This window comes from Sarcophilus harrisii, chromosome 2 (genome assembly GCF_902635505.1).
Source record: "Sarcophilus harrisii chromosome 2, mSarHar1.11, whole genome shotgun sequence".
Classification (NCBI taxonomy): Eukaryota; Metazoa; Chordata; class Mammalia; order Dasyuromorphia; family Dasyuridae; genus Sarcophilus; species Sarcophilus harrisii.
This window is the reverse complement of record NC_045427.1, coordinates 55,947,232-55,972,335: the sequence shown is the minus strand read 5'-3', so window position 1 is coordinate 55,972,335 and position 25,104 is coordinate 55,947,232. Positions and strand designations below refer to the sequence as shown.

Here is a 25,104-nt window from a genome sequence, read left to right as displayed (position 1 = left end):
AGTAGAGTACCTAATATGTGCAAAAAGTAGAATACCTACTATGTGCAAAAACACTGAGTGCCTATTGCGTGCAAAGAGTAGAGTATCTTCTATGTGCAAAAAGCACAGAGTGAGTACCTGCTATGTGCAGAAACCAGTGCAGAGGGGGACTGAGCCCAACGGGGCCCTGAGGAGAGCAAAGGGAGGCACCCTTTGTTGAAAGACCAGTTCTTCCTCTGCCCCATAGAAAGAGCCTTGCTAAAAGTCCTCTTACCCACAGAGACTGAGCTAAACGCCAAGGCTGCCTCAAGAAGTCACTAAAAAGCTGCTGGTGGCTAATTGGCCTCCCGTTTCCTGAGCTCACAGCCAGAGGCTCCCCCAGCCGCCCCAAACATCTGTACCACGATGGCTGTGGGGGTTCCGTGCTGGGCAAAGACTGGCCAGGGGGAAAGAAGGGGTGGGAGCAGGCTCCCAAACACAAACCCAGTCACCCCCTGCCTGGGCCTGATATTGCTCCCTCACCTGGTCTCTTAAATAAGGCAGGCCCAAGAAAACACTAACTCCTCAGTTCTCTCTTTCCTGGCCAACAAGCCGCCCAGTGTTCTCCTTGGCAGCTGGAGGAGGGGGGTCAGCTTGAGCAGCAGCAGTGGGGGGGGGGGGAAGCAAAGAATACCCAACGCTCTGGGCTGGGGGAGGGGGCACCCTGAATCCTCACATCTTCCAGGGTAGCTGTGGGGAACAGGAGATAGGGAGCTCCAGCCCCAAACAGTTAATCCGCCCCTCCAGAATCAAGCTGATTCACTGCGACTGGCTTGCTCGGCCGAGAATGATAACAGCTGCCTCTCTGTGCTCTGGGCTCGCAAAGCCCGAGTGGTGGGGGAATCAGGACACCCGAGCCCGAGAGGGCCCAGAAAGGGTGGGCCCAATCAAAGGAAACTCTGTATTTACTGAGTGCGTTTCTGCCACCCAAAATGGCGGAGAGGAAGTGATTTTGTGGCTCTCTGGGCCCATCTCCACAACCTCCCGGCACTGATCCCAGGGGTTCTCGTCCCCATTCATTCACCGACAGTGAATCCTCAGACACCAGTGACATCTAACATTTTACTCTACAGGGGTAGTGATTCAAAATCTAACATTTTCCATCCTATGCCTCAGAATATTTGCCGGTGAATTTTTGTTAAAATGAAAAACAAGAAGAGTATAAAATGGGTTGCAAAGTGGTTAAACGGTGATGATTGTGTTCACTATCCCTTCCCTTAGAAGTCTTGGGTTTAAGTCCCTTTGGCAGCCTGGAAGACCCACCAGATGGGTGTTACAGCCCCTGCATAAGCATCTTTGGTGGCCTTCAGCATAATCCACTATGGTTGTGTTAGGTGGTTTTTAGTCATTTCAAACTGTGAACCTTTTGGGGTTTTCTTGGCAAGGACACTGGAGCCATTGGTCATTTCCTTCTCCAGCTAATTTTACAGATGGGGAAACTAAGGCAAACAGGTTGAAGTGGTTTACCTAAGACCATTCAGCTAGTAAGCACCTGAAGCTGGATTTGAAGTCAGAGCTTCCTGATTCTAGTCCCTATATTCTATCCACTCTACTGGCCAGCTGCCCATAATTTACTACCAGCGATGTCTAAATCCAATGTCATTATAGCCCAATTCTATCAGCCTCATTGAGACCAAAGCCCTTCCTGGAGACAAATGGAAACTAACACATGCTATGTTCACTTTTTTTCCTTTTTTTTTTTTTTTTTTTCTGTCTCTCCCTTCCTCCCTCTTTCCTGTTTTTTTGTCTCTTTCATCTCTCTCCCTGTCTATCGCTGTCTCAGTCTCTCTCTTCCTCTTTCCTTCTACCTCCTTCCCTTCCCTCCCTCCCTCTTTCTCTCCTCACTACCCTCCATCTTTCTCTCTCCAATATAAATGACATGTGTCATCCAATCTTTCTTGGAAGACACTAAGGGAAGGGATCCTACTACTTCATGACGGCCATTGCTTCTTCTTTCTGTTGTTCAGTCCTGTCTAACTCTCTGGGACCCGATTTGTGGTTCTCTTAGCAAAGATACTGGAGGGATTGACCATTTCATTTTCCAGCTCATTTTACAGATGGGGAAACAGAGGTAAGCAGGGTTAGTGACGTGCCCAAGGTCACCCAGCCAGGAAGTGTCTGAGGCTGGATTTGAGCTCAGGAAGGTGAGTTTTCAGGACTCCAGACCAGGAGACCACCTAGATGCTGCTTTAACCTGAGCCTCTTGGTCAGTCCCCCAGGAGCTCCAGCAGAGCATGACCCTCCCTTTGGCATTCCACAGCCCTCAGACCTTGAAACCAGTCCCTGTGTCCTTCTCTGCTCCAATAACTCTGGTTAACCCTTGCCTGATCATGAGGATGGCCCCCATCCCAGCCACCCACCTAGGGACCCTCCAAATGGTCCATTTCTTCCCTATACAGGGCGCCCCAAATGAAGCCCACCTCCCGGGTGGTGTCAGGCCTACAGCTACTCCAGCCTTTATGGGAGGACACTGACTCACAGCCCCTCTGATGTCCGGCCTCCTCATCCTTGTTCTCCCTAACTCAGATTCCTTGCAATGACCTTTGCCTTCTGAGTTTCGGATGGTTTGTCCCTCCCGGGTACCCCAGGGAGTTCTCTGAACTCTGGGAGTGGGAGGGCTGGGTCCCCTAACACTGGCCCGGGCACTTCCAACAAAGAAGTTTAATACATGCTTGGGAACAAATGATCACCAACAACCTGGGCCTTGGACATCTTTATGGAGATCAAGTCAGATAAATTTAATCTCCAGGCTTTTCACCCAGTCTCACTTATCTTGAACTATTGTTTTGAGTGTGCACAACCTCCAATACCTCTTTGTTTAACCAACAGAGCAAAGGGCATAGCCCAAGTGGGAGGAGTGGCTGGGGCCCAGGCCGCTGGGTTGGCACCCTGGGACACTGAGGTAGGAGCTTGGGGTCTCCAGCCCGCTCTGACTCAGGAGATCATTTCCCCAGGCAGATTCATTTGGCAAATGCAGAGAGCGGCTGTCTAGAAAACCACACTTCGGAGCACCCCCAAAGCAGCAGAATGGAAGTGGGGACTGCTGTCTCCCCAAAAGTGACCTTTCCTGAGTTGGAGACCCCGGTGCCTTGATTCTAACCCAGCACCTTCCAATTAAAGCAACAAATCAGGCTGCCGGCCAGTGACCAACACCCCCAGAGCCACCAAGCTGCCAGAGGGACCCGAGCAATTTGGCCGGCTCATAAGGCCTGGCTCGGACACCCGGGAGTGGCCGGCCGTTTCTGGGCAGAGGGGGGTGGCTGAGCAGGCCGGCCTACTCACTTTTGAAACTTTTCTCCGAGACCCCTCCACATTCTCAGCCTCTTCGTGTTCTTTGGCCCCCTGGGTGAGGTTGGTATAACTGACCAGCTTCCCGAGGAGAGATGAGACCTTTGGGCGGACATCGAGTTCCTCCTGCAGACAGAGCCAAGGAAAATGTGAACAGGACAGCCCCCCTCAGATGTCTTTTGGGGCATTCAAAAAGCCAGGTCCTAAGTCAGGGAAAAGGGAGGAAGGGAGGGAGGGAAGGACAGAAGGAGTGAAGGAGGGAAGAAGGAAAGAAAGGAGGAAGGAAGGAAGGGAGGGAGAGAGGGAGGAAGGAAGGAAGGAAAGAAGGAAGGAAGGAAGGCAAGCAGGCAGGCAGGCTGGCCCTCAGTGCTTCCCCCTCCTCATTGTTTTCTCCCCACCACTGCCCTTCCCCCCAAGTTCCTGCTAATATTTTGACCCCAACTCATATCTCATGATTAGCTATCACAAGCCCCCAAGGATTAAATCAGGATAAACTAGTACAGGTGCAAACAGCAGGAACTGGGTTTGAAATCAGGCTCTCTGTAACCCCAAATTCACTAATGAGGCTATTAATGCCGGTACTCCCGGCTCACGGGCTTGTTAGATGGAAAGTGCTCGGTAATGCTGGAAAGCTCATTACTGTAATTATTAACAAGTATAACAATGACTATCATGATAATGATTAAAATTGGGATAAAGACAACGACCTCGGACCAACCGGCCCTGCTTCCAGTTCCTCCTCTGGCTGCCCTTCCCCTCCACTTTGCCTGCTGTACCACTCTGGGCTGCAGCATCTGGGGGGGGGGGGGACAACGCTCCTTCCCCCCACCCCAGAGGCCCATAGACAGACCCTCAGCCCCAGACCAGGGCATTGCAATGTTTCAAATCCATTTGTACAATGAGTGGCTGTGAAAACCACAGCCCCCCAAGGGATGCTGGGGTAGGCTCCTGTACAGGCCGCTCAGCTAGAGGCCTCCTCTCTGCCGGGGCTGGGTCTCCCTTCTGCTGCCCTCCCCAGTCCTGCCCTCACTTACCCTTTCCTTGCTCCCTCCCCAGAGGCGCTCTGCCACTGCCTCCCATCTTCCCTCCTATCTCCTTACTATTTTCTCCCCGCTGCTGCTCTTCCCCCCAAGCGCCTGCTAATATTTTGAACCCCTACCTCATTTATGATTAGCTTTCAAAAACCCCCATGGACTAATTCATAATTCAGGACTTGCTCAAGGGGCCATGAAGCAGATGAGGTCATTCTCAGCTTCTGGATCTCAACTGATCATCTTGGTCAGATGAAAGTTCCTTCTGCTACCCCAGCCCATTCAATTCTGTTCAACAGACATTTATTAAGTGCCTGCTGTGTGAACATGGTGCTGAAGAGAGGATTATAAATGACACGGTCCCAGAACACGGTCTGGTTCCATGCCATTCCAACAGCAGAGCTAGGCCTGAGAATGGACTAAGGTCAAAGGTGGGGGGGTCCACTGAGTGTATCCCAACCGTTCCACAGAAAGAAGCAGCAAAGTCTCCTTCCTGTCACTTCCCCATCCTGTGTGTCCTTCTGGACCTTCCCGCAGCTTGGGAGGTACTGACTTGACACTGGGCCTGGGTTTAGCCTGCGGGCCTAGGAGGGTGGAAGGAGTGACGCCCCCAGATGCTACAGCCTAGGGTGGTAAAGCGGGCAAAGCGAGAGGAAGGGCAGCCGGCGGAGCCGTCTGGTCTGAGGCCATCCTTGTCCGGATTTTAATCGTTACCATGATAGTCACTGTTGGGCTTGTTAATAATAATTAGAGTAGTAATAAGGCTTTTCAGCATTACTGAGCCCAATCTCGTTCCCCCACTTGTGACTCTGTGTCTCAACAAGGGCCCATCTTCAGTAGGAACAGGAAGAACAAGGGATTCCACCATCCCTCAGCTCATGGTGAAATAAAGGCACCCCTACCCTTGCCTGCAGTGGGTCCTGCTTCAGGTCTCCGGTCCCCAGAGCCAGTTCTGCCTCTTTCCCGGATCTCTGGGCAGCCTTTTTCATGGAACGTTTCCCTGACCACCTCAGGGCCCACATCTTGTCCAAAGGTCTGCCTCCTTCTCATAGAAGTGACCCATCTAGCCTCCCTACTAAAGGGGCAGAACCTCTCCTTTCCTCCTCTCTGTATTCCAGGGATGGCTGCACGAATGAATGAACGACTGAGGAATTAATCCAGGATCTGAAGCTGAGAGAAGGGACTAGGGACTCCACCCTTGAACCCTCTTCCCTCCCTCTGACTTAGCAAAAAGTCCAAGTCCTTAGGGGTTTAGATAATAAAGGAGGAGGAAAAGCAACATTTTACCTCAAAGAGGGCCAAGTTTCTATCATAGTAATCGCTTCCTTTACTGGCTTCGGAGCAGCTAAGGAAAGGGCTGCTTTCCTTGTGATTGCCGTGACCTGCGGAGAGAAAGAGAGGCCGTTGTCGCTGGCTGCCCAAAAGCCCCCTTGATGGGTACCTGGGGGACCCGGAGAGCCTCTCTGCCCCCCTGAAGCCACTGGCTGTGGAGCATCAAGGCAGGGACTCCAGGAGAACCTATTTCCCTAGGAAGGAAGGTAAAGGAAAGAAATGAGCAGTAATAAAGCACAGACTGCGTGCTAAGCACTTTTGCAAGAGATCCTTATAACCACCCTGGGAGACAGACACTATTATCTCCATTTTACTTTTTTTTATTTCTCCATTTTACTTTTGAGGAAACCCAGCTACTCCTAGGAAACTAGTTACTTGTATATTTTTGTAAATTATATATAATATATATTTATATTATATATATAACTTGTACAAAGTTGATATATATAAATATACATATTATATATAAAATATGTTACATATTATATTATGTAAGCTATTCCTATAAACTAGTTACTTGTATATATATGTAAATTGTATATAATACATGTTTATATTATATATATAACTTATACAAAGTTGATATATATAAATATACATATTATATATAAAATGTTACATATTATATTATGTAAGCTACTCCTATAAACTAGTTACTTGTATATATAATTATATATATTTATATTATATAGTTTACATAGTTTATGTATATAAACATACATATTATATATATATATGTTACATATTATATTAATTATGTTATATATATATGTATATATGTAAGCTACTCCTATAAACTAGCTAGTCTGAGGTAGATTTGAACTCAAGCCTTCCTGATTCCAGGTCTAGTGCTCTCCACTGGGCTACCAGTTGCCTCTAAAACAGGACAGGACTTGGCAAAGACAATGCTTGGGAGCCCAAGAATACATTTAGTTCCCTCTAAAACCATTCTTAGGGACGGCCAGGCAGCTGCAGGAAACAGCTGTCTCACAGATTCATTCTCACACCAATTAGCAGAGGGCTAATGTTAGACCCTCTGGCCATCCTGCAAATGTCCTCAATGTCAGTCAAGGCCGTCCGTGGCACAGGAGAGAGGGCGCTGGCGTGGGAGGCAGAGGAGCCGGACTTGAATCCCAGTTCTGCTGCCGTTACCAGTGTGACCTCGGCCGGGCCCTTCCAGCCTTGACAGCCTCCTCTGTAGAGGAGGAGGGATGGGCTGGGTCGGACAGTCCCCAAGGCCTTCCCCAGCTCCAGAGTCTATGCTCCTGCCCCCAGGTACCAGAGTTTGCACAGGCAGAAGTCTCGAGAAATGTGCTGGGCAGTCCGGCCAGCTCCGCGACCCCTCCCACGGCCCCCAGACCCTCCCACTTAAACCTTGTCTTTTTTTTTTCTTTATTAACCTTTTTATTTTTCAAATCACATGCATGGATAATTCTTCAACATTAGCTCTTGCTCCAATTTTCCCTCCCTTTCCCCCACCCCTTCCCCTGGCCTGCATGCAATACTGTGATCATGGGAAGGAATAAGGGATTCTGCTTTCTGCATCATCTCAACCCCTGACAGGCCAGCCATCTACAACAGGAACTTCTATCCTCTCTGCCCTGACCATGCATCCTCCAAGCAGCCCCTAAACTGATTTTCCCATCATCTCCTACTCAACACACTCCACTGGCCCCCGCGACCGATAGGATCAAATACAAAGGGGTCCGTCTGGCATCCAAAGCCCTTCATCCCTCAGCACCCTCTACCTGCCATCTGGTTACACCTTCCTTCCCGAAGAAGTAGGCTCCTTGATCCAGTAACCCTGGCCTCTGGCTATTCCACGGACACAACACTCCAAGGTTCAGGCCTTCTCTCTGGCTTGTTCCCCAGGCCTGGCACCCAATCCCTCCTGTCCTCCCATTACTGACCTCCCAACTTCCTTTAAGTCTCAACTCAAATCCTGCCACCTCTCCATTCCAGGGCTTCCCTCTCTTAATTATCCCCCATTTGTCCTGCATACGGCTCGATTCGTACACATCCGTCTGCGTGCTGTCCCTCCCACTAAACCGTAAGCTCTTTGAGGGCAGGGACTGGTCTTTGCCCATTTTTTGCACCCAGTACCCAGAAGGCACTTAATAAATGCTGGATGATTCATCTTCGAGTATATCAGAATCTGTCCTGAAGAAGACAGTAAGCACTTAATAATTCTGCTTGACACCTGAGGGTACAATTCAGAGCAAAGCCTCCAACTTGCAAAGAAGTACATTTTTGTTCGATTTAAGAGAAAAACTTCCTGATAATTATTGATGTTCCAAAGTGGAAGGGCAGTCCACTGCCCCATGAAAGACAGTAGCTGTCTATTCAATGGAGATTTTTGAGGGGAGATTGGGAGGGGGGCACTTTTTGAGAATGTAAGCTCCTTAAGACTGATGATTATCTCCCCCAATTTTTTGAGGGGGGAAAAGAAAAGAGAAGCTGTGTTATCTTTGCTAGGGAGGGGAGGGAACATAACTGGAATCTCTGCATACAGTAGGCACTTAATTAATGTTTAAATAGAATTCCTATTCATGGTAGATCAAGGTAAATGATTAACTCAAAACAATGTCCCTGATATTAATGCCTCCTCTCCTAGGGATGGCTGTATTCTTGGACAACTAAGTTGTATGGTGAATAGAGCACCAAGAATGAAGACCTGAGTTCAAATCCAGCCTCAGACACTTAGTAGCTGGGTGACCCTGAGCAAATCACTTAACCTATATAGGTCTTAGTTACTTTATCTCTAAAATGGGGATAACAATAGCCCTTGCCTCCCTGAGCTTATGTGAGGATTAAGTGAGATAACAGTCCCTGGCACATAGTAAACACTACATAAATTATTATTATACTGTATTTTAAATTTATTTTTCTTTGTTATTTTCTATCCAACTGGAATACAAGTTCTTTGTGGGGCAAGGCCATTAAAACGAAAATCTTAAGTCTTTGTATCGGCAGCTGCAGTACACAGTAAACGCTTAATAAATGCTTGTTGAATGAATGACCTCCTGGTACGCTGGGTGGTTTAATTAAAGTCTGAGGCAGAGTACCTGAGTTCAAATCCCAGCTGCTATTTTGCTGCTTGCATAGCTTGTGTGAGGCAAATCATTTACCATCTCTGAGCTTCAGTTTCCCTATCTGTAAAACAGCGGTGGAGCAGGCTGAACTAGATAATATCCAAACTTCTTTCCAAATTCTAAATAGACTTATGGTCTCTCCAGGGTGGCCAACCCTCCAAGATATTATTATTGGAATATTATTATCATTCCTATTTTGAAGGTACAGAAACTCAGAAACCCAGCTTCTCTGGGTCTTTTGGTCCAGTCCAACTCCCCTTTACGCCACTCTAAGTCTGGGCCAGGGTGCAAGGTCTGCTCCAGGAAGGCCAACCCGCCCCTTGTGCCCAACTCCACAGCCATCCGCCTGGAGGACAGCCCCGTTACCGGCTGGTCACTGTTGGTTCTGAACAGAGTGACCTTGACTTGGGAGCAGCAGTTGCCCGGGTCTGTTGCAACCAGTGAGTGTTGGGAACAGTCACTAATTATCCACGGCTCCCTCTCCACGCCCCTTCTCTCCTTCCCTTTGTCCCTCTTTTGCTGACCTGAGATACTAAAGCCACAGAGAGCGCCCTTCCTACCCTTCCAGCCCAGTGGTGGTCTGCGACAGACCAGTTTGGGGTCCGTGAGCAGTTTAGGCCAGACATCAGACAGGACTGTGATGTCATGATAAAATAGAAAAGTCAAGAGGATGAAGAGCAAATCCTTCTGATCAAGGGACCGCCCCCCTGCCTCAGTTTCCCTCATTTAGCAAGAGAGGATTCGATGAGCTTTTTGATGGAACTTCCCAATCAGATGCCTGTTTCCTTACTTATAAAATGAAGCACAAAAAACCCAGCTCCAAGACTGGATCGCAGACAAAAGCTAGATGCAGACCCCACAGGCTGGATCGCAGAACCGGGAGGTGGGCTAGAGAGGAGAAGGAATATGAACCAAATTACAGGACCCTGGGAGTGGGTTGTCCAGGTCTCAGTCTCAAAGAATAATAATAAAACAAACTAACACTGAGTGCAGAACAATAAAAAACAACTCAAATTTCCACAGCACTTGGGGAGTTACATGGCTGAATCCGGGGGTAGGGGGGACAAATATTATCTTCATTTCACAGATGAGAAAACTGAGGCTCAGATTAGTAAAGTGCCTAAGCCAAGGTCATACCCTAAGAGATGGTAGAACCAGGATGAGAATTCAGGCCCAAGTTTCTTCCCACTATACTTTCAGGCCTTTCAGTCAGTCAATCAATCAACACTTATTAAGCAAGCACCTACTATGTGCCAGGTATTATACAAAAAGGCACGACAGACAGCTCCTGCCCTCAAGGAGCTTCCAATCTAAAATAGTTCCTGCCTTCAAGGAGCTACAATCTAAGGGCAGGGGACAAAGAAAAATGCCAACGCCCTGAAGGCTGGGGCCACCATGAGACTGATACCAACCCTGGGCTCAGCAAGGCAGATGTCAATGAGAAATGACCTCTTGGCCCCTGCCTTTCCCTCCTGGAGACTGGCCCCCTGCCCAGAGCACTCAGCAGAGGCAGGGTTGGCTGTGACTCTGCATTAGGGGGAAAACTTCCCGAGGGGAGGCAGTGGGGCCAGAAGCTTCTGGGCCAATCCCTGGATTTAACAAAAACAAACCGAGGCTTGTTGGGGTTAAATTGCCCCGTTGGTTGTGTTCTAGCTACAGCTCTTCCCATATAGGGACCATATTGCTCCCTAGATGGGTAGTAATAATGATGACGATGACAGTAATAATGATAATAATGGCTAGCATTCGTATAGTACTTTAAAGTCTATAAAGCTCTGGACAGGTATCTCATTGGATTCTCACAGCAACCTTGGGAGGAAGCTGCCATCATCATCTCCATTTTACAGATGAGACAACTGAGGCTGAGAGAGCACTGGTGACTTTTCCAGTTAGGAAGTGTCTGAGGTGAGATCTGAATTCAGTACTCAAATCCACTTCTACCCCTCCATCTCCTGCGCTGTCCAGCTGATCCTTGAGTCCCGCTTTTCCGTTTTAGAGGAAAGGAATCTGAAGAGGAAAAGGGATTGGCCAAGTAACAGTGAGTCTGCAGTAGCCGGGGCCCAAGACCTGGCTTCCTGCCTTTGCCAGGCCACCTCCCCGGGGCTTTTGGGTGGATCTAGTCCCTTCGAGGCTCCGGCCCCTGCCTCCCTCTGGCCTTTCCCCCCAGAGGTCCTCCCAGAAGTTCCTGCCCTCCACTCCACATTTCTGGCTGTAGGAGTGGAATCCACATTCCACATTGGGCACTTCCCTTCCTCCTTCCCTGATGTTCCCAGGGGTTGGTCACACCCTGACCCCGAAGATCCTGAGGAAAACCAAAACCTCACAGACAAGAAATCTGCGGCTTCCCTAGAAGGGCCTGACTGGGCTGGGCTGGGTCAGGCTGGGTCAGGCTGGGCTGGGCTGGGCTGGGCTGAGATGCCCCCGGATAATAATGACAAGACACAGAGACCAATGAGAGAGGACATAGCCTCAGCCTGCAAGCCAAGCAAGATTTGGATTCAAGCTCTGCCTCTGTGGGCTGGTCACTTAAACCATCAGGGCCCCAGAGCACAAACTGCAGAGAAGGTACCGAGCTGCACAGGAACGGAGGAAGCTTCCTCCCCGGGGTACCCTGCTACCAGGGAAATCGCGAAGAACAATTACTATCACAGCTATCACTTATGGAGTCACTTCTATGTGCAAGGCACTGGGCCAAGCACTTTACAAACATAATAACAATAATAATAGGAGCTAACATTTATACAGCATTTACTATGGGCCAAGCACTGTGCTAAAACCTTTATAAATCATAATCTACTACTACTACAATTACCATTATTGCTGCTGCTGCTGCTGCTGCTGCTGCTGCTGCTGCTGCTGCTGCTACTACTACTACTACTACTACTACTATTATTACTACTGCAATAGGAAAGCAGGTTCAGAGGTAGGAATTACCTGGACACCAGCCTTGTTTCTCAAAGGAAAAGGCTTTACTGTTGTATAAAATAGGATGAAACCAAGCAGCATCAGAAGGCTGGTTGGTCTGAGGGGTTACTTCAAGATGAGTATTTTATAGAGAAAAGTAAGGCTGCAGAGGAGATGTTACTCTTTATCCACTGGCTAGTCTCTCTAGGGAGATGTCCACCTCCCAACCATTGGCCAAAATTTGAGAAAAACAAGAAATAGAAATGTATAGCAGGATCCAAGCTTCCCAGCATCCTGCTTAGCAGAATCCAAGCTCCCTGCCCCTGGGTGTATGGTACTACAACCAAGTCCTGTTTACCACAACTCAAGCTCTCCGTGCATATCCTGGTGGGCAATAACAACTTGTTTCTCTTCCCCTGTCTCCGACTACAAACAGAGACCTCACTGGGGCCCACGCTACCACCACCAATACTACTACCGCTGTTGCTACTGAGACTGATAATTACAGCTAATATTTATATAACTGACTGTGTGCCAGGAACTACTATACTATTGATAAGGGAAGCTAATATTTATGTAATTTACTATATGCCAAGCACTGTGCTAAGAATTTTACAAATATAATAATTAACAATGAAAATAATCTTGGAAATAATACTAGTAGCAGTGAACATTTATATACTATTACTAAGAACCAAACACCATGCTAAGCACTTTACAATCATTATCTCATTTGCTCCCAATTCAAAAAGAAAAAAAAAATGCTCCAATATTTCAAGGCTCCCTGATTTCCTGTCGCCCCACTTTTTTTTTCCTTAGCAAAGATCTCAAGCAATCCACAGTTTGGCAAATGGTTTTCTAAATTTTTGTGCCCAAACCTTTTATCAACCGATGGACCAATTTCTCCAGAATAAAACCTCTCTGAATTTTAGCTGCACTGGTCCTCAGAAAATAATCCACACTCAAGCCAACACCTGCCATTTTTCTCATTTGGTAGAACGAGAATTCTTATTCTCATATGCACAAGCAGAATCAAGACTTAAATGTGTATCTATGTCATAATAATCAGAAAGAACTTTACAAAGACAAAGTAAAAACCAGTCCTGCTCTCAAGCAACTTATAGTCTAGGCCAAGAAGACAACTTCTACTTATATACACGTGTTTACACATATATGCATAAAGACATAATCAACAAACTTCTGTCACTGTACATACATGTGTACTTATTTATACATGCATGTATTGCATAAATACAAGTAATAAAATACACACAAATATAGGTGAGTCTATATATACAAATGCTATATACGTGTATATGTAGAACAACATAAGTGTATATAGAGTAAATATGTGTATATGTAAATATATATGTGCACATGTACACACATACTTGTCTCTGTGTATGTATCTGATTTGGGAGGGAAGATATTAGCATCTGGAGGAGGTGGACGAGGAAAGACATTCTGTAGAAGGGAGTTTTTGATCAGAATCTTGAAAGAAACAAGAGATTTGAGAGATTCTCAGGTGGGGGTAAGGCGTGGAGATGATTAGCTTGGAAGAGACCTCAGAGATCAGTTAATCTAAGCCCTTTGCTCTACAGATGAGGAAAATGAAGACTCAGGAGGCTGGTTTGCCCAAGTTTTCATAGGTAATTAACAAGTGGCTTAAAATAGGATCCAGAACCAGTAGGCTTTACCCAGATGGCACTGAGTGAGAAACTGAGGCAAGAGGTAAGGTGAGAGCATTCCCTCTTGGCAACCTACCCAGGGTCCTGGGCCTGATGAGCTCAAACTCCTGCCGGAGCAGCTCAGCCATTCCACCTTCCAGGCAGATAAGGTCACAGAAGGAGCCATCAGTAAGGGTGTCCATAGTGGTCACGGATGCTGCCCGCTCCTCCTCCACCCATCCCAACATGTCCCCTAGGAGTGGGCAGAGAGGAACCCCTCAAGCTCCCTCTATGGTAAGAGCCTGGAACATCCAGAGGTATTCTGGGATAGCCCCTGTGGAAGCAGCCCCCAGAGGTGGGAAGTGGGGGCCTCCCAGCTGGCTACCATGGCAACAGCACAGAGGCATTCCAGCCTCCCAAGGCCAGCTAACCAGAACTTGAAGCCCTAGGGGCAGGAGTGGCTTTAAGATCCTTCCTCTTTTGTAGCCCCAGGAGAATGGTCAGGAAACCAATTTACAAAGAAGAGCATGGAAGAGAATCTTGGTTATGGCATCTGAGGATTTAGAGATGGAAGAGGATTTAGAGGTTATTTAGGCCAAGCCATTCATTTTACAGATAAAATGGAGGGGGGGGGAAGAAAGGGAGAAGAGGAAAAAGGGGGGAGGAGAGACAGACTGACAGAAAGAGAACAGTGAGAGAGAAAGAGAGAGAGAGAGAGAGAGAGAAAGAGAGAGAGAGAGAAGGAAAGAGAGAGAGGGAGGGAGAGAGAGAAAGAGAGGAAGAAAGAGGGAAAGAGAGAGGGAGGGAGGGAAGGAAAGAGAAAGAGGGAGGGAGAGAGAGAAGGGAATAGACTTGATCAATGTCTTACACACACAGAGAATGAAACAGACTTGCTCAATGTCACACACAGAGAGAATAGACTTAATGTCAGAGAGAGAGAGATAAGGAAATAGACTTGATCAATGTCACAGAGAGAGAGAGAGAGAAGGGAATAAATTTGATCAATGTCACACGCATACAGAGAAGGATACAGACTTGATCAATGTCACACGGAGAGAGAGAGAAAAGGGAATAGACTTGATCAATGTCACAGAGAGAGAAGGAAATAGACTTGATCAATGTCACAGAGAGAGAAGGAAATAGACTTGATCCATGGTCACACGTAGTGAGTGGCCAACCAAGAATTCGAATCTAATCAAGGTCAAATCTTCTGGTCCAAAGTTGCATCACTATCTCCCAGCACAGAACAAATTATGGAGGATGAATGTAACAGAATACTGTTGTGCTATAAGAAATGAGAGAAGGGATGTTTCAAAGAAAACTAGGAAGACTCAAATGAACTGAGGCAGAGGGAAGAAAACAGAACCAGAAGCACAATTTATATTAACAACATCATAAAAATATATCTTCAAAGGCCTTAAGCTTTCTTATCAACATAATGATCATTGGTATCAGAGAGCCAATGTTGAATGAAGGCGAGATCATGGACTCAAGAGGTGGGATCAGATATTATTTTTAGAAATGGCTAACATAGAGGCAGCTATATGCATAGTGGATATAGCACCAATCTTGAAATCAAGATTTGAATTCAAATCTAGCCTCAGATACTTGACACTTATTAGCGGTGTGATCCTGGGTAAGTCACTTAACCCCAACTGCCTCACCAAAAAGAAAAAGAAAAAAAAAGAAGAAAAAAAGAAACCAGCCAATGTGAGAATTTGTTTTGCTTGATTATATATAATTGTTAAAAGAAAAAAAAAAAAAGATCTTACTACTTCCCCAATGGTGGGGATATGGTGGGAAAGAAAATTACTTTTTTTGTTAATTAAAAAGCTCAATTTAAAAAATAATAAGCATTCCCCATAAAAAAATTGAGGAAAAAGAAAAGTCCTCTCTGCACTTAAGCACAATACCTGGTACAGAGCAAGCAAGTATTTAATCCCTATCTGTTGATTGATTTACTGATAGGTTCATAAAATTTAGGGCTGAAAAGGACCTGACAATTCACCCAATCCAACTAGACCATTTTGTAGATGAAGAAATCAAGGCTCAAGAGGGGAGATACTTTTCAATGTCTCACAGGTAGTTTCAGTCCCAACTCTTCTGACCCCAAATTCACTGAACTTAATAAACACTTGTTGACTTGACTTTCCATTCACAAGTTCTTAGGCAACTTAAATCAGCAGCTGACTACACCAAGAGGTCAAGCCAACTATTTACTCTGTTCCAGGGCCTGTACTTAAGCACTGAGGATTCAAGGACAAAGAAGTCCCTCCTCTAAGGGAGTTCAGTCTAGTGGGGTGAGCATCTGCAAACAAGTATGTGTAAACAAGCTTATAGATGGGAGAAAGGATTCCCCTCCATAGAAGGAATACAGAAAGCTTCTCTGAGAAACTAGGATTTTAGCGAGGACTTGAAAAGCCAAGAGGTGGGGGTGAAAGGAGAATACCTAGAGGCCTGAGTTAAGAAAAACAAAAAGTGTTGCCAGTCCCAGAGTTTATAGAGGTGGGAAAGGTGAGAGATTCTGAATGGCTTTATTTTCTTTTTTAAAATTTATTTTTCTTCCTTTTTTATGAATGACTTCATTTTATTCATTTTTATTTTTTCTTTATTATTTCTTTTTTATGAATGGCTTTATTTTCTTTTTCTTTTTTAAAATTTATTTTTCTTCCTTTTTTATGAATGGCTTTATTTTATTCATTTTTCTTTATTATTCCTTTTTTATGAATGGCTTTATTTTCTTTTTCTTTTTTTTAATGAGTGCCTTTAAAGAGCAAAAGATTTTCTATTTAATCCTGGAGGTGACAGGAGCCATGGCTTCCCCCTTGTAACCACATCTACTTGATCACACATCTGGAATCCTGCTCAAGGTTCTGATTTGGAGCATTCAGAACAAGGCCCAGTTCTACCTCTAGCACCCCAATTAGGTCAATCTATACCTCCTTCCATCCTATTCTATGTCTTCCTCCCCCAAGTCTTCAGTAACGGCTTCACTGTCTCAGGTGGGGTCACACAGACATGGGGCCCAATCTTGGTGGCAAAAGCAGAAAGAGAAAGCTCAAGTGCTTGGGATAAACATGCAGAAACACATAGTGGAGGGTGGGATAGACGGAACGAGACACAACTGGCCCAGACAGGAAATACAAACTAGAATGAAGAACAGCCTTTCTTTTGGGGGGGGGGAGTGGGGGAAGAAGGTAGCTAAGTATACTCCCAACCTACATGAAGGCAAGTGAGGGCAAGATCCAAATACCATGTCCCCTGGTACTGCTGGGAGAGGCGCCCCACCCCATCCAGTAGGCCCTGGGGGAGGCAGAGGGAGGAGAAAGCTGCCACCATTCGCAATCTACATTTGGAGACACCCAGGTGTTCCACACCAAGTCCCAGAATAGAAGGACTCCCCACCCCCAAAGACTTGGGGATTCCCCACATGGGGAGAAGGTTCAGGTTCATTATTAGGCCAATGGTTCTGAAACTTTTTACATCATGAACACCTCTGCAGTTTGGGGAAACCTATGGACCCCTTCCCTGAATATTTTCAAATACAGCATAAAAACTAAATTCAACAGAAATCAAAAGTTAATGAAAATAAAGATGTGATTTTTTTTTTCCTCCATTCAATCCCTGCCATCTACCCACGAAGTCCAGGTTAAGAAACCCTGGTTCTTGACTGAGAAAGCTTGGAAAGCAAAGAAATCAGATGCACTCAGGGAAAAAATGGCTGGAGGGCTTCTAGGGATGTCTCTGTTACTCTAAAGGCACCACAATCTGGCTGGCCATCTGAGTGCAAGTAGATAAGGAGGGAACTCTAAATGGCCATTCTAATCAATAATTAAACTGTAGTGCAGACATTTTATTGGGGAAGTTAAACACAATTCAAAATGAAAAACCCTCTTCATTATTTCCTTTGATCTCTTAGATGGGACAACCTATCCATCCTCAGGTCTGATGAGGGCCACCAAGATACTCATTCGTTTATATTATTTCTCTCTTTCCTTCTCTGTCTTTCTCCTCCCCCCTTTTCCTTTTTTCTCTCCCTCCTCTCTTCTCCTTTCTCTCCTCTCTTCCTTCCCCCTTTCCCTCTCCTTTCTTTCTTCTTCCCTGTTCCTCTTTTCTTTCTCTTCTCCTTCCCCTTCCTTTATTTCTCCCTCCTTTATTCTTCCCCTTTCCTTCCTTTCTCTCTTCTCCCCCTTTCCTCATCATCTTCATTCTCCTCCTCTCTCTCCTTCCTCTTCTCTTCCTTCTGCTTTTTTTCTCTTCCACTTTTCTTTCTTTTCCTCTCCTTTCCTCCTCTTTCTTTTTTTCTCCCTCTTCTCCTCCCTTCCTTATTCTTCCCTCCTTTTTTTCTTTTCTCCTCCCCATTCTCTGCCTCTGTCTCTCTTCCCCTAAGCAAGGGCTTGGGCATCTCCAGCTGGCACTGGGGCCTCCCTGGCCTATTCCTCCAACTCATCCAGGAAATGCTTCAATCTGGGAGACAGGAAGATGAAGGAGATTAACCTTGCTCACATAATCGCCAACGCAGAATAAATTCTGTGTTCAAGGTTAAAAGAACCCACACATGGTGTCATATACCATGGATGAAAGGTTTCAGCCCCCATGGAGAAGCACCCAATCACTCCCACTCCCTGGATCAGCTTTTCTTTCCTGGGTCCCCACTGTAAGAGACACTAGACCAGGGGTTTTACCTAAAAGTCTATAAACTTTTTAAAAATTTTGTTTTTCGATCACTATCTCAATACAATTAGTTTCCTTTGTAATCCTCCGTATTTTAAATTATATATCTTGGGTGACAAGTAGAACTTGGACTCTGATTCCAGTGTCCTTTCCGCCCTTCCTTCACCATTCCAGAGATTTGGGGAGGGTTAGGAGTAGAAAATGTGAACTCTCTTTGCCCACACAGATGGGTACACAGTGCCACAGAGCTGCCCACACAAAGCCTTACAGAAAGCAAAGAAGGGTTGGCCACCCCTCAGAAGGGTCACTGACCCAAGCTGCTGACTCACATCTTACAGTTGAGACAGCGAGGCAGACCCTTGTGCTACACAACATGTCAGCACTCTGCAGGCATCTGATCAAGGGAGGAAAGGATTTCTGGAAAGAGGGCCAGATCTGGAGTTAGAAGACCTCCACTCAACTGCCAGTTCTCTCCATCAGGCCGATCACCTAAGCTTGTGGGACCTGGCTTCCTACAAGACTCAGCTTCAATGATAAATGTGGAAATATGTTTTAGAAGAATTGTGCATGTTGGATTATTTGATATATTGGATTATTTGCTAGATTATTGGATATATTGGATTATTTACTGGATCATTGGATACATTGGATTATTTGCTGGATTAATAAATATATATTGGATATACTGGATTATTTGCTGTCTAAGAGTGAATGGAGAGAGAGAAAAATTTGGAACACAAGGTTTTACAGGGATGAATATTGAAAACTATCTTTGTATGTATTTTGAAAAATAAAAAGCTATTAATTTTTTCAAAATGACAGATTCTTCAACCCATGGGTAGAATGCCTTTCCCAGCGCCCATCTCCCTCGGAGATTCCCTTCATATATTTTGTCTATATCGTGGACATACCTAATTATCCTCATGTTGCCCCTTCCCTCACTAGAATGTAGACTCCTTGAGTGCAGGGATTGTTTTTGTTTTTCCTTTCACTCATTCCATTTCATTCTTTGCACAATTCCTGTAAATGCTCCTTGACTGTTTCCTTGGCTGTAAAAATGAGTCAGTGTTAGCAAGTTGCTAGGGTTTCTTCCTGTTCTAAATCTATGATCCCTTGATTTTTATTTTTTTAAACGAGGCAATCGGAGTAGTAAGTGTTAAATGTCTGAGACTACATTTGCTTGGGTCCCCCTGCCTGAGACCGGTGCTCTAACCATTGCACCATCTGGCTGCCCCTGATTCCCTGATCTTAAGGGCAACAGAAGATCCCACAGTTCAGGGCAATCTCCCCACACACCTGACAACATCCCCTTGGAGCCAGTTCCCTTCTCCAGACACACCGAGGAGGCTGCTGAGTTCCCAAGAGTGACAGTGACCACACTTGGACCTGCCCCATCACCGGTCTTGGGATCAGGTTTTCCATCCCTGGATCCTAGCTGAGGACTAACAGGGATGAGGGATTAGGCAGCAGAGGGGAGCGGCGGACAGGTACCCGGTCCCCATCCCCCAACAGGCAAACAACATTCTCTGCCTCCTCACAAAAAGTACTAGAGTACAAACCTATTCTCTTGTACGTGGATGTACAAAAGACATTCCTGTCTTCAAAAGGATAAGCAATAATAATAGCTAACATTACAGATCATTTTAAGGTTTGCAAAGCACTTCACAAATATTAGCTTGGTTGATTAGCAACCAGAGGCAAGTGTTAATATTATTCCCATTTTACAGATGAGGAAACTGAGGCAGAAGTTATGTGTCTTGCCCAGGATGACAGCCACAAAATCTCAGAGACTAGATTTGACCAGGACAAGGACTATTATTCCCATTTTGCAGAGAAGGAAACCGAGTCTGTGATTTGCTTAGACTCAGAGGTGGAGACCCAGCAGGGCCAGGGGATTGGCCTACAAGGACACCCTTCCCTAGAGAAGTCAGGTCTCACAGGACTGCAGTATCTCAAAGGCATTAACAGTGTGCAAATTCCCTAAATTATTTAAAAGATGATCTCCTTTATATTCCCCATATATATAGCTCAAGGACATCCAGAACTTGAGTGTACAAAAAAAACCCCAAAACCTTCCCTACTGAAGGGTTAATAAAGTACACTCTTCAATGAGGATGTATAACAAACATCGATACTCCTTCCCCTCTACAATGTCCCTCTCTGCAATACAGGTCTATTAAGATCAATCTTGCTCGCCTCCCCTTACAGGCCAGTGGAATCTACGCCACGTACCCCTGCAAAAAATACCAACTTTCCAGTTTGGCAGAAACTAGGATTAGACCACCATCTCGCCCTACATACAAGACAGGGTCAAAGCAGGTACATAATTTAGACATAAAGAGTGATATAAGCAAATTAGAGGAGCGTGGAATATCTTGGCCGTCAGATGTAGATAAGGGAAAAATTTATGACAAAATGAGATCTAGAGCATTATGGCACGTAAAATGGATATTTCGACTACGTTAAATTAAAAAGATTTTACACAAACAAAATCAAATGCAAACAAGATTAGAAGAAAAGCAGGAAACTTGGGGGAGAAATTTTATAGCAAGTTTCTGTGATCGTGGTCTCATTTCTCAAACATATAGAGAAATGAGTCATATTTATGAGAATGAGTCATTCCCCAACTGATAAATGGTCAAAAATATAAACAGGAAGTATCAAACTGTCAATACTCAGATTTTCAAAATGCTCTAAAAAAGACTAGAGAAATGCAAATTAAGATAACTTTGCGGCACTACTTCATATTTATCATATTGGCTAATATGACAGAAAAGGAAAATAAACATTGGAGAAGATGTAGAAAAATCGGGACACTAATGCACTGTTGGTGAAACTGTGAGCTGATCTAACCGTTCTGGAGAACAATTTGGAACTAAGCCCAAAGGACTATAAAACTATGTTTACGCTCTGACCCAGCAATAATACTGTATCCCAAAGAGATCAGGGAAAAAGAACTATCTATCTACCTCCAAAACAGCTTTGTGTCTGTGAGTGTGCACACATACATGCACACACACAGTGGCAAGGAATTGGAAATTGAGACAATGGCCCACTTGGGGAATGGATGAACGAGTTCTGATATATGATTGTAATGGAATACTACTGTGCTATAGGAAATGATGAGAAAGATGGTTTCAGAAAAACCTGGGAAGATTTACATAAATTGATGCAAAGTGAAGTGAGCAGAACAGGGGAATTTTATTTGATTGTATATGATACAGCAATATCATTTGATAATCAACTTAACTATTTTCATCAATACAATGGCCCCAAACAATTCCAAAGGACTTATGACAAGAAATTTGGAACACAAGGTTTTGCAAGGGTGAATGGTGAAAACTATGCATGTGTTTTGAAAATAAAAAGCTTTATATAAAAAATTAAACTAAATAAAAAATGAATGTGAAAATTGTTATATATAATTGGGAAAATATAACATTTAAAAATATTTTAAGAAATACATGTTTATATATTATGTAAAATTATGTTATAATATGTTAATAAAATGTCAATTTCCCCATAGATTGCAAATTAATTACCTGGAGTTAAGAAGCCCTGACTTAGGTGGACTGGACTATGACTGGGATAAGAGGCATGGGGGGTGGGGGGGAGGCAGGGGATCTGGATTGTTATAAGACTAACCCAAGCCCCAGTTTCAGGCTGTATGTGGAGTCCCGCAGAACCTGGCTTTCTTCTTAGCTCTCAGCAATTTAAAAAATGTTGCAGCAGGTCCCAACATGTCTGTACCACTGACTGCTGCCTAAGACACAGCCCTCCAAGCCCTTCCCACAGCCGGCACACCAACCACCCTGTGGAGGACTGGTGGGCAGGAAAAGGGCACTCACTCAGTTCTCCCATCAGGGGCACAGCCCGTTTGGCAAAAAAAAAAAAAAAAAAAAAAAAAAGCCTCTTTTACTGACTCAATTTACAGTGACGCAATAACTTAGGCCCCCCGCCTTCCATCCTCATACTTGTGCAGCTCTTCAGGAGGAAACCCTGAGGTTTACAGGGGGCAAGTCAGTCAAGAAGCCTTTGGGAAACACTTATTATGTGTCAGGTACACTCTCCTAAGCTCTGGGATACCAAGGCCCAAAAAACCGGTCCCTGCACCAAGAAACCCCATCCCAGGAGGGGAGATGATCCCCAGGAGGGGAGATGACCACGTGCTAATTATGTACCACAAGATACATGCAGGGTAGGAGAAAGGTGGTCTGGCATTAAGGGGCACCCTTCACATAGGGTGAAAGACTTCACATAGGAAAGAGACTTTAGGGAGTCCATTCTAGGAGCAGGGATGAGGGACTGGAGAATCTGAGAGTGAAGGAATCTTTTAAGATCATTTAATCCAGATCCCTCATTTAACAAGCAAGGAAATTAAGGCCCCGAGGGCCAAGCTCTACAGTAAGCCAGGTGCATGAGAGCATAGGACCAAGATAACTGGCTTCCTTGTGCAATCTCCCTGGGCATCTGGGATGGAATCGTGCAGTGATGATGGGAGTTTTGAATTTAAAGACAGAAGTCCTGGTTTCAAATTCTAGCTTTGCTTTGGGGGACCCAGGACTGATGATTCCCATCTCCAGGCCTCAGTCTAGTCCATCTGTAAGAAGAGGAGGGTCCCGCTGGGCTCTATGCCCTCCGTCTATGGCTTCCTACCATGTGCCCCGAGTTGGGCAGCCTTCGGCCAGTGCAGAGATCTGGGCCCTCAGTGGGAGGAGAAAGAAAACAGCACTAGCCATGCAGCTGGGGTGGCCTAAGAGGTGACCCCCAAGGCTGGGACCCCCAAGTCAGAGACCCTGGGTCTCCTTAACCATAAACACAAGGGCTGAACAGCAGAGAGGTCAGAGAAACAGACAAATAAATCCTTGGAGTTTTTAAAGACTTGGGACAAAAGGGGGTTAAGGGGCAGAAGCTAAAGCCCTGGGAGGAAACTGACAGCAGATTGGGGGAACAACAAGGAGGGTCCAAAAGGGAAGACTTGGGGGGGATGAGACAGAGAAGGGGTAAACACTAACAAGGAGACGTGGGGCAGGGGGCCCAGCAGAAAGGAGACCCAACATTAGCCCTCAATGGCTCCCCTCCCTGGCCAGCTCACTTTGGAGCTCCTCCCAGCCACTGGTGGGGGACAATTTGGGGTGTGGGGGCTGCTAAAGGCTACTCACCACGAAGAGGGCCCTGGATGTCCCCCATCGAGCCAGCTGCCAGGTGCTCCCCAAGTGTGTGGGGCCTGGCTCCGGACTCCGGGCTCCTGGGAAGGCTGGAGGGGGGTGTCATGCCTGGCTGGCTTCTCCCCGGCCAATCAGGCTGCGGAGGGTTTTAATCTGGGCTCAGTGTGAGGTGGGTGTGAGGGATCAGCTTCAAGACCACACTTTCCTGGCCGGGCAGGAGGCGGTCGCTGGTGTGGGCTCGGTGACCAGGCAGAAGGGCAGGTCGGCTCAGCAAGGCCGGGGGCTCCCACCGAGAATCTCCCCGATTCCCAGTCCCCTCACAACCTCCTGCAGCTCAGTTACTGGCCCTCGACGGCGGGCCTGAGCCGGAGAGCCCACGTCCCAGGCACTACCTGCTGGACCACCAGGCCCTTCCCTGGCGAGCCTGGGCAGCAGGGCAGGGCCGCTCTCCCCGTGTCACACACAGCAGACGTGACCAGAATAAATGTCCTTTCCTCAGCGACAAAGGAATGAGGGACAGATTGTTCCTGCCTCTCAGACGCAGGGCCTACCGGCCCAGACAAAACGTGAGCGTGTGTGAGGTGGGGGGAACAAGGAGCTGAGGAAGGGCCCTCAAGGCAGGGCAGCCCCTGAGGCAGGGCAGCCCCCGAGCTCTGTTGGCCCAGGTGGCCCCAGACAGTGAAAGTCCTATGACCTCAATTTCCATGGCTTAATGTCCTTGGAACCAAAACAGGCGAGTTACCAACAAGTCTCTAACTCAGGCTGCCAGACGCTTCGGCTACACATATGTCCATTCATATGACACAGAGTGGACACAGCACAGTCATCTGGATGGAAGGGGGGGTCCCCAAGAGAGCCTGGGGAAGAAGACCCCAGGAGCAAGTTCGCCGACTAATGCACTGGGGAGCCAGAAAGGCCCGTTGAGGTGATTCTGGGCCCAGATAATCTGAAGGAAGGGTGGGATGGGGGCCACATTCTGATGTCCAGACAGCATGGCGGGAGGGCAGCCCCCTAACCCATTCACAAGGGCTCGTCCCCCAGGCCTGAGAAGAAAGCTGAGGTCCTACCACTCCCCAAAGACCCATGCGTGTGCCCCAGAGGCCGGAGGTACTGCCAGCCCCCCTTTTTCCCTTTGGTGGGGTTGAGAACTCTGAGAGGTGGACCAACCTGAGACCTCGGGGACTGGAATCTTTCCTCTGTCCTTCCTCTCTGAAATAGGCTCAAGGAAGACGGATGGCTTAAGGCTGAAGGGGAGCTGGACAATGTATGTGTATGTGTGTATACAGTATACAGGTGGACAACGTGGCAAAGGGCACATAAACAAAGGAACAGTTAATAAGTGAGTTACTTCTCCCCACCCCGTGGCCTGTGTCCCGTACCCAGAAACTTACTGCAGACCTTCTGTCAGCCCTCTGCAATCGGGCACAAGGCAAACTCTCAGACACTCATTTATACTACAGTGTCAATGACAACTAAGGTATTACACTTGGAGTCAAAGGACCAAGATTTAAATTGTAACTCTGCTATAATCTAAGTAAAACATTAAACCTCTCTCTCTGAAATTCATTTTCCTTACTTGAAAAATGAAGATGCTGAGAGTGACTTCTAATGTCCTTCCCATTAAGATATATTTGCATTCTGAGAGGGGGAGAATGTCTTACTCCATCCCAGTTATAGTGGGGCATTCTGGGAATAGTTGGAAAGGTTTTACCCTTGCCCTGTCTATCACAATATTTGTTCATCCTTCCCTAAGATCTTTAACCTTTCCCTCTCACATGTATATGACTATATAAACATGCATTCATATGCACATTTGCATACACACATACTTCTCCAATCAAGACATTTATATTTATGACTACCACACACAAGACATTATGCTAGACATCATTTGGGAAGGGATGATTTAGAGATCCCTGCCCTTAGGGCA

At 46.2% G+C, this 25,104-nt stretch overlaps 1 protein-coding gene across 1 annotated transcript in view; it reads right to left on the bottom strand.

The window, feature by feature from the left end:
• The window catches only part of SLC12A4 (solute carrier family 12 member 4), a 55,546-nt gene that overhangs the window by 27,557 nt on the left and 2,885 nt on the right, over nt 1–25,104 (bottom strand). Inside the window, exons 2-3 of the mRNA XM_031950235.1 lie at nt 5,625–5,719; nt 3,301–3,432 (exon numbers count right to left, since the gene is read on the bottom strand). Of these exons, the coding sequence (XP_031806095.1) occupies nt 3,301–3,432; nt 5,625–5,719 (227 nt within the window). The remainder of the gene's footprint in view (nt 1–3,300; nt 3,433–5,624; nt 5,720–25,104) is intronic.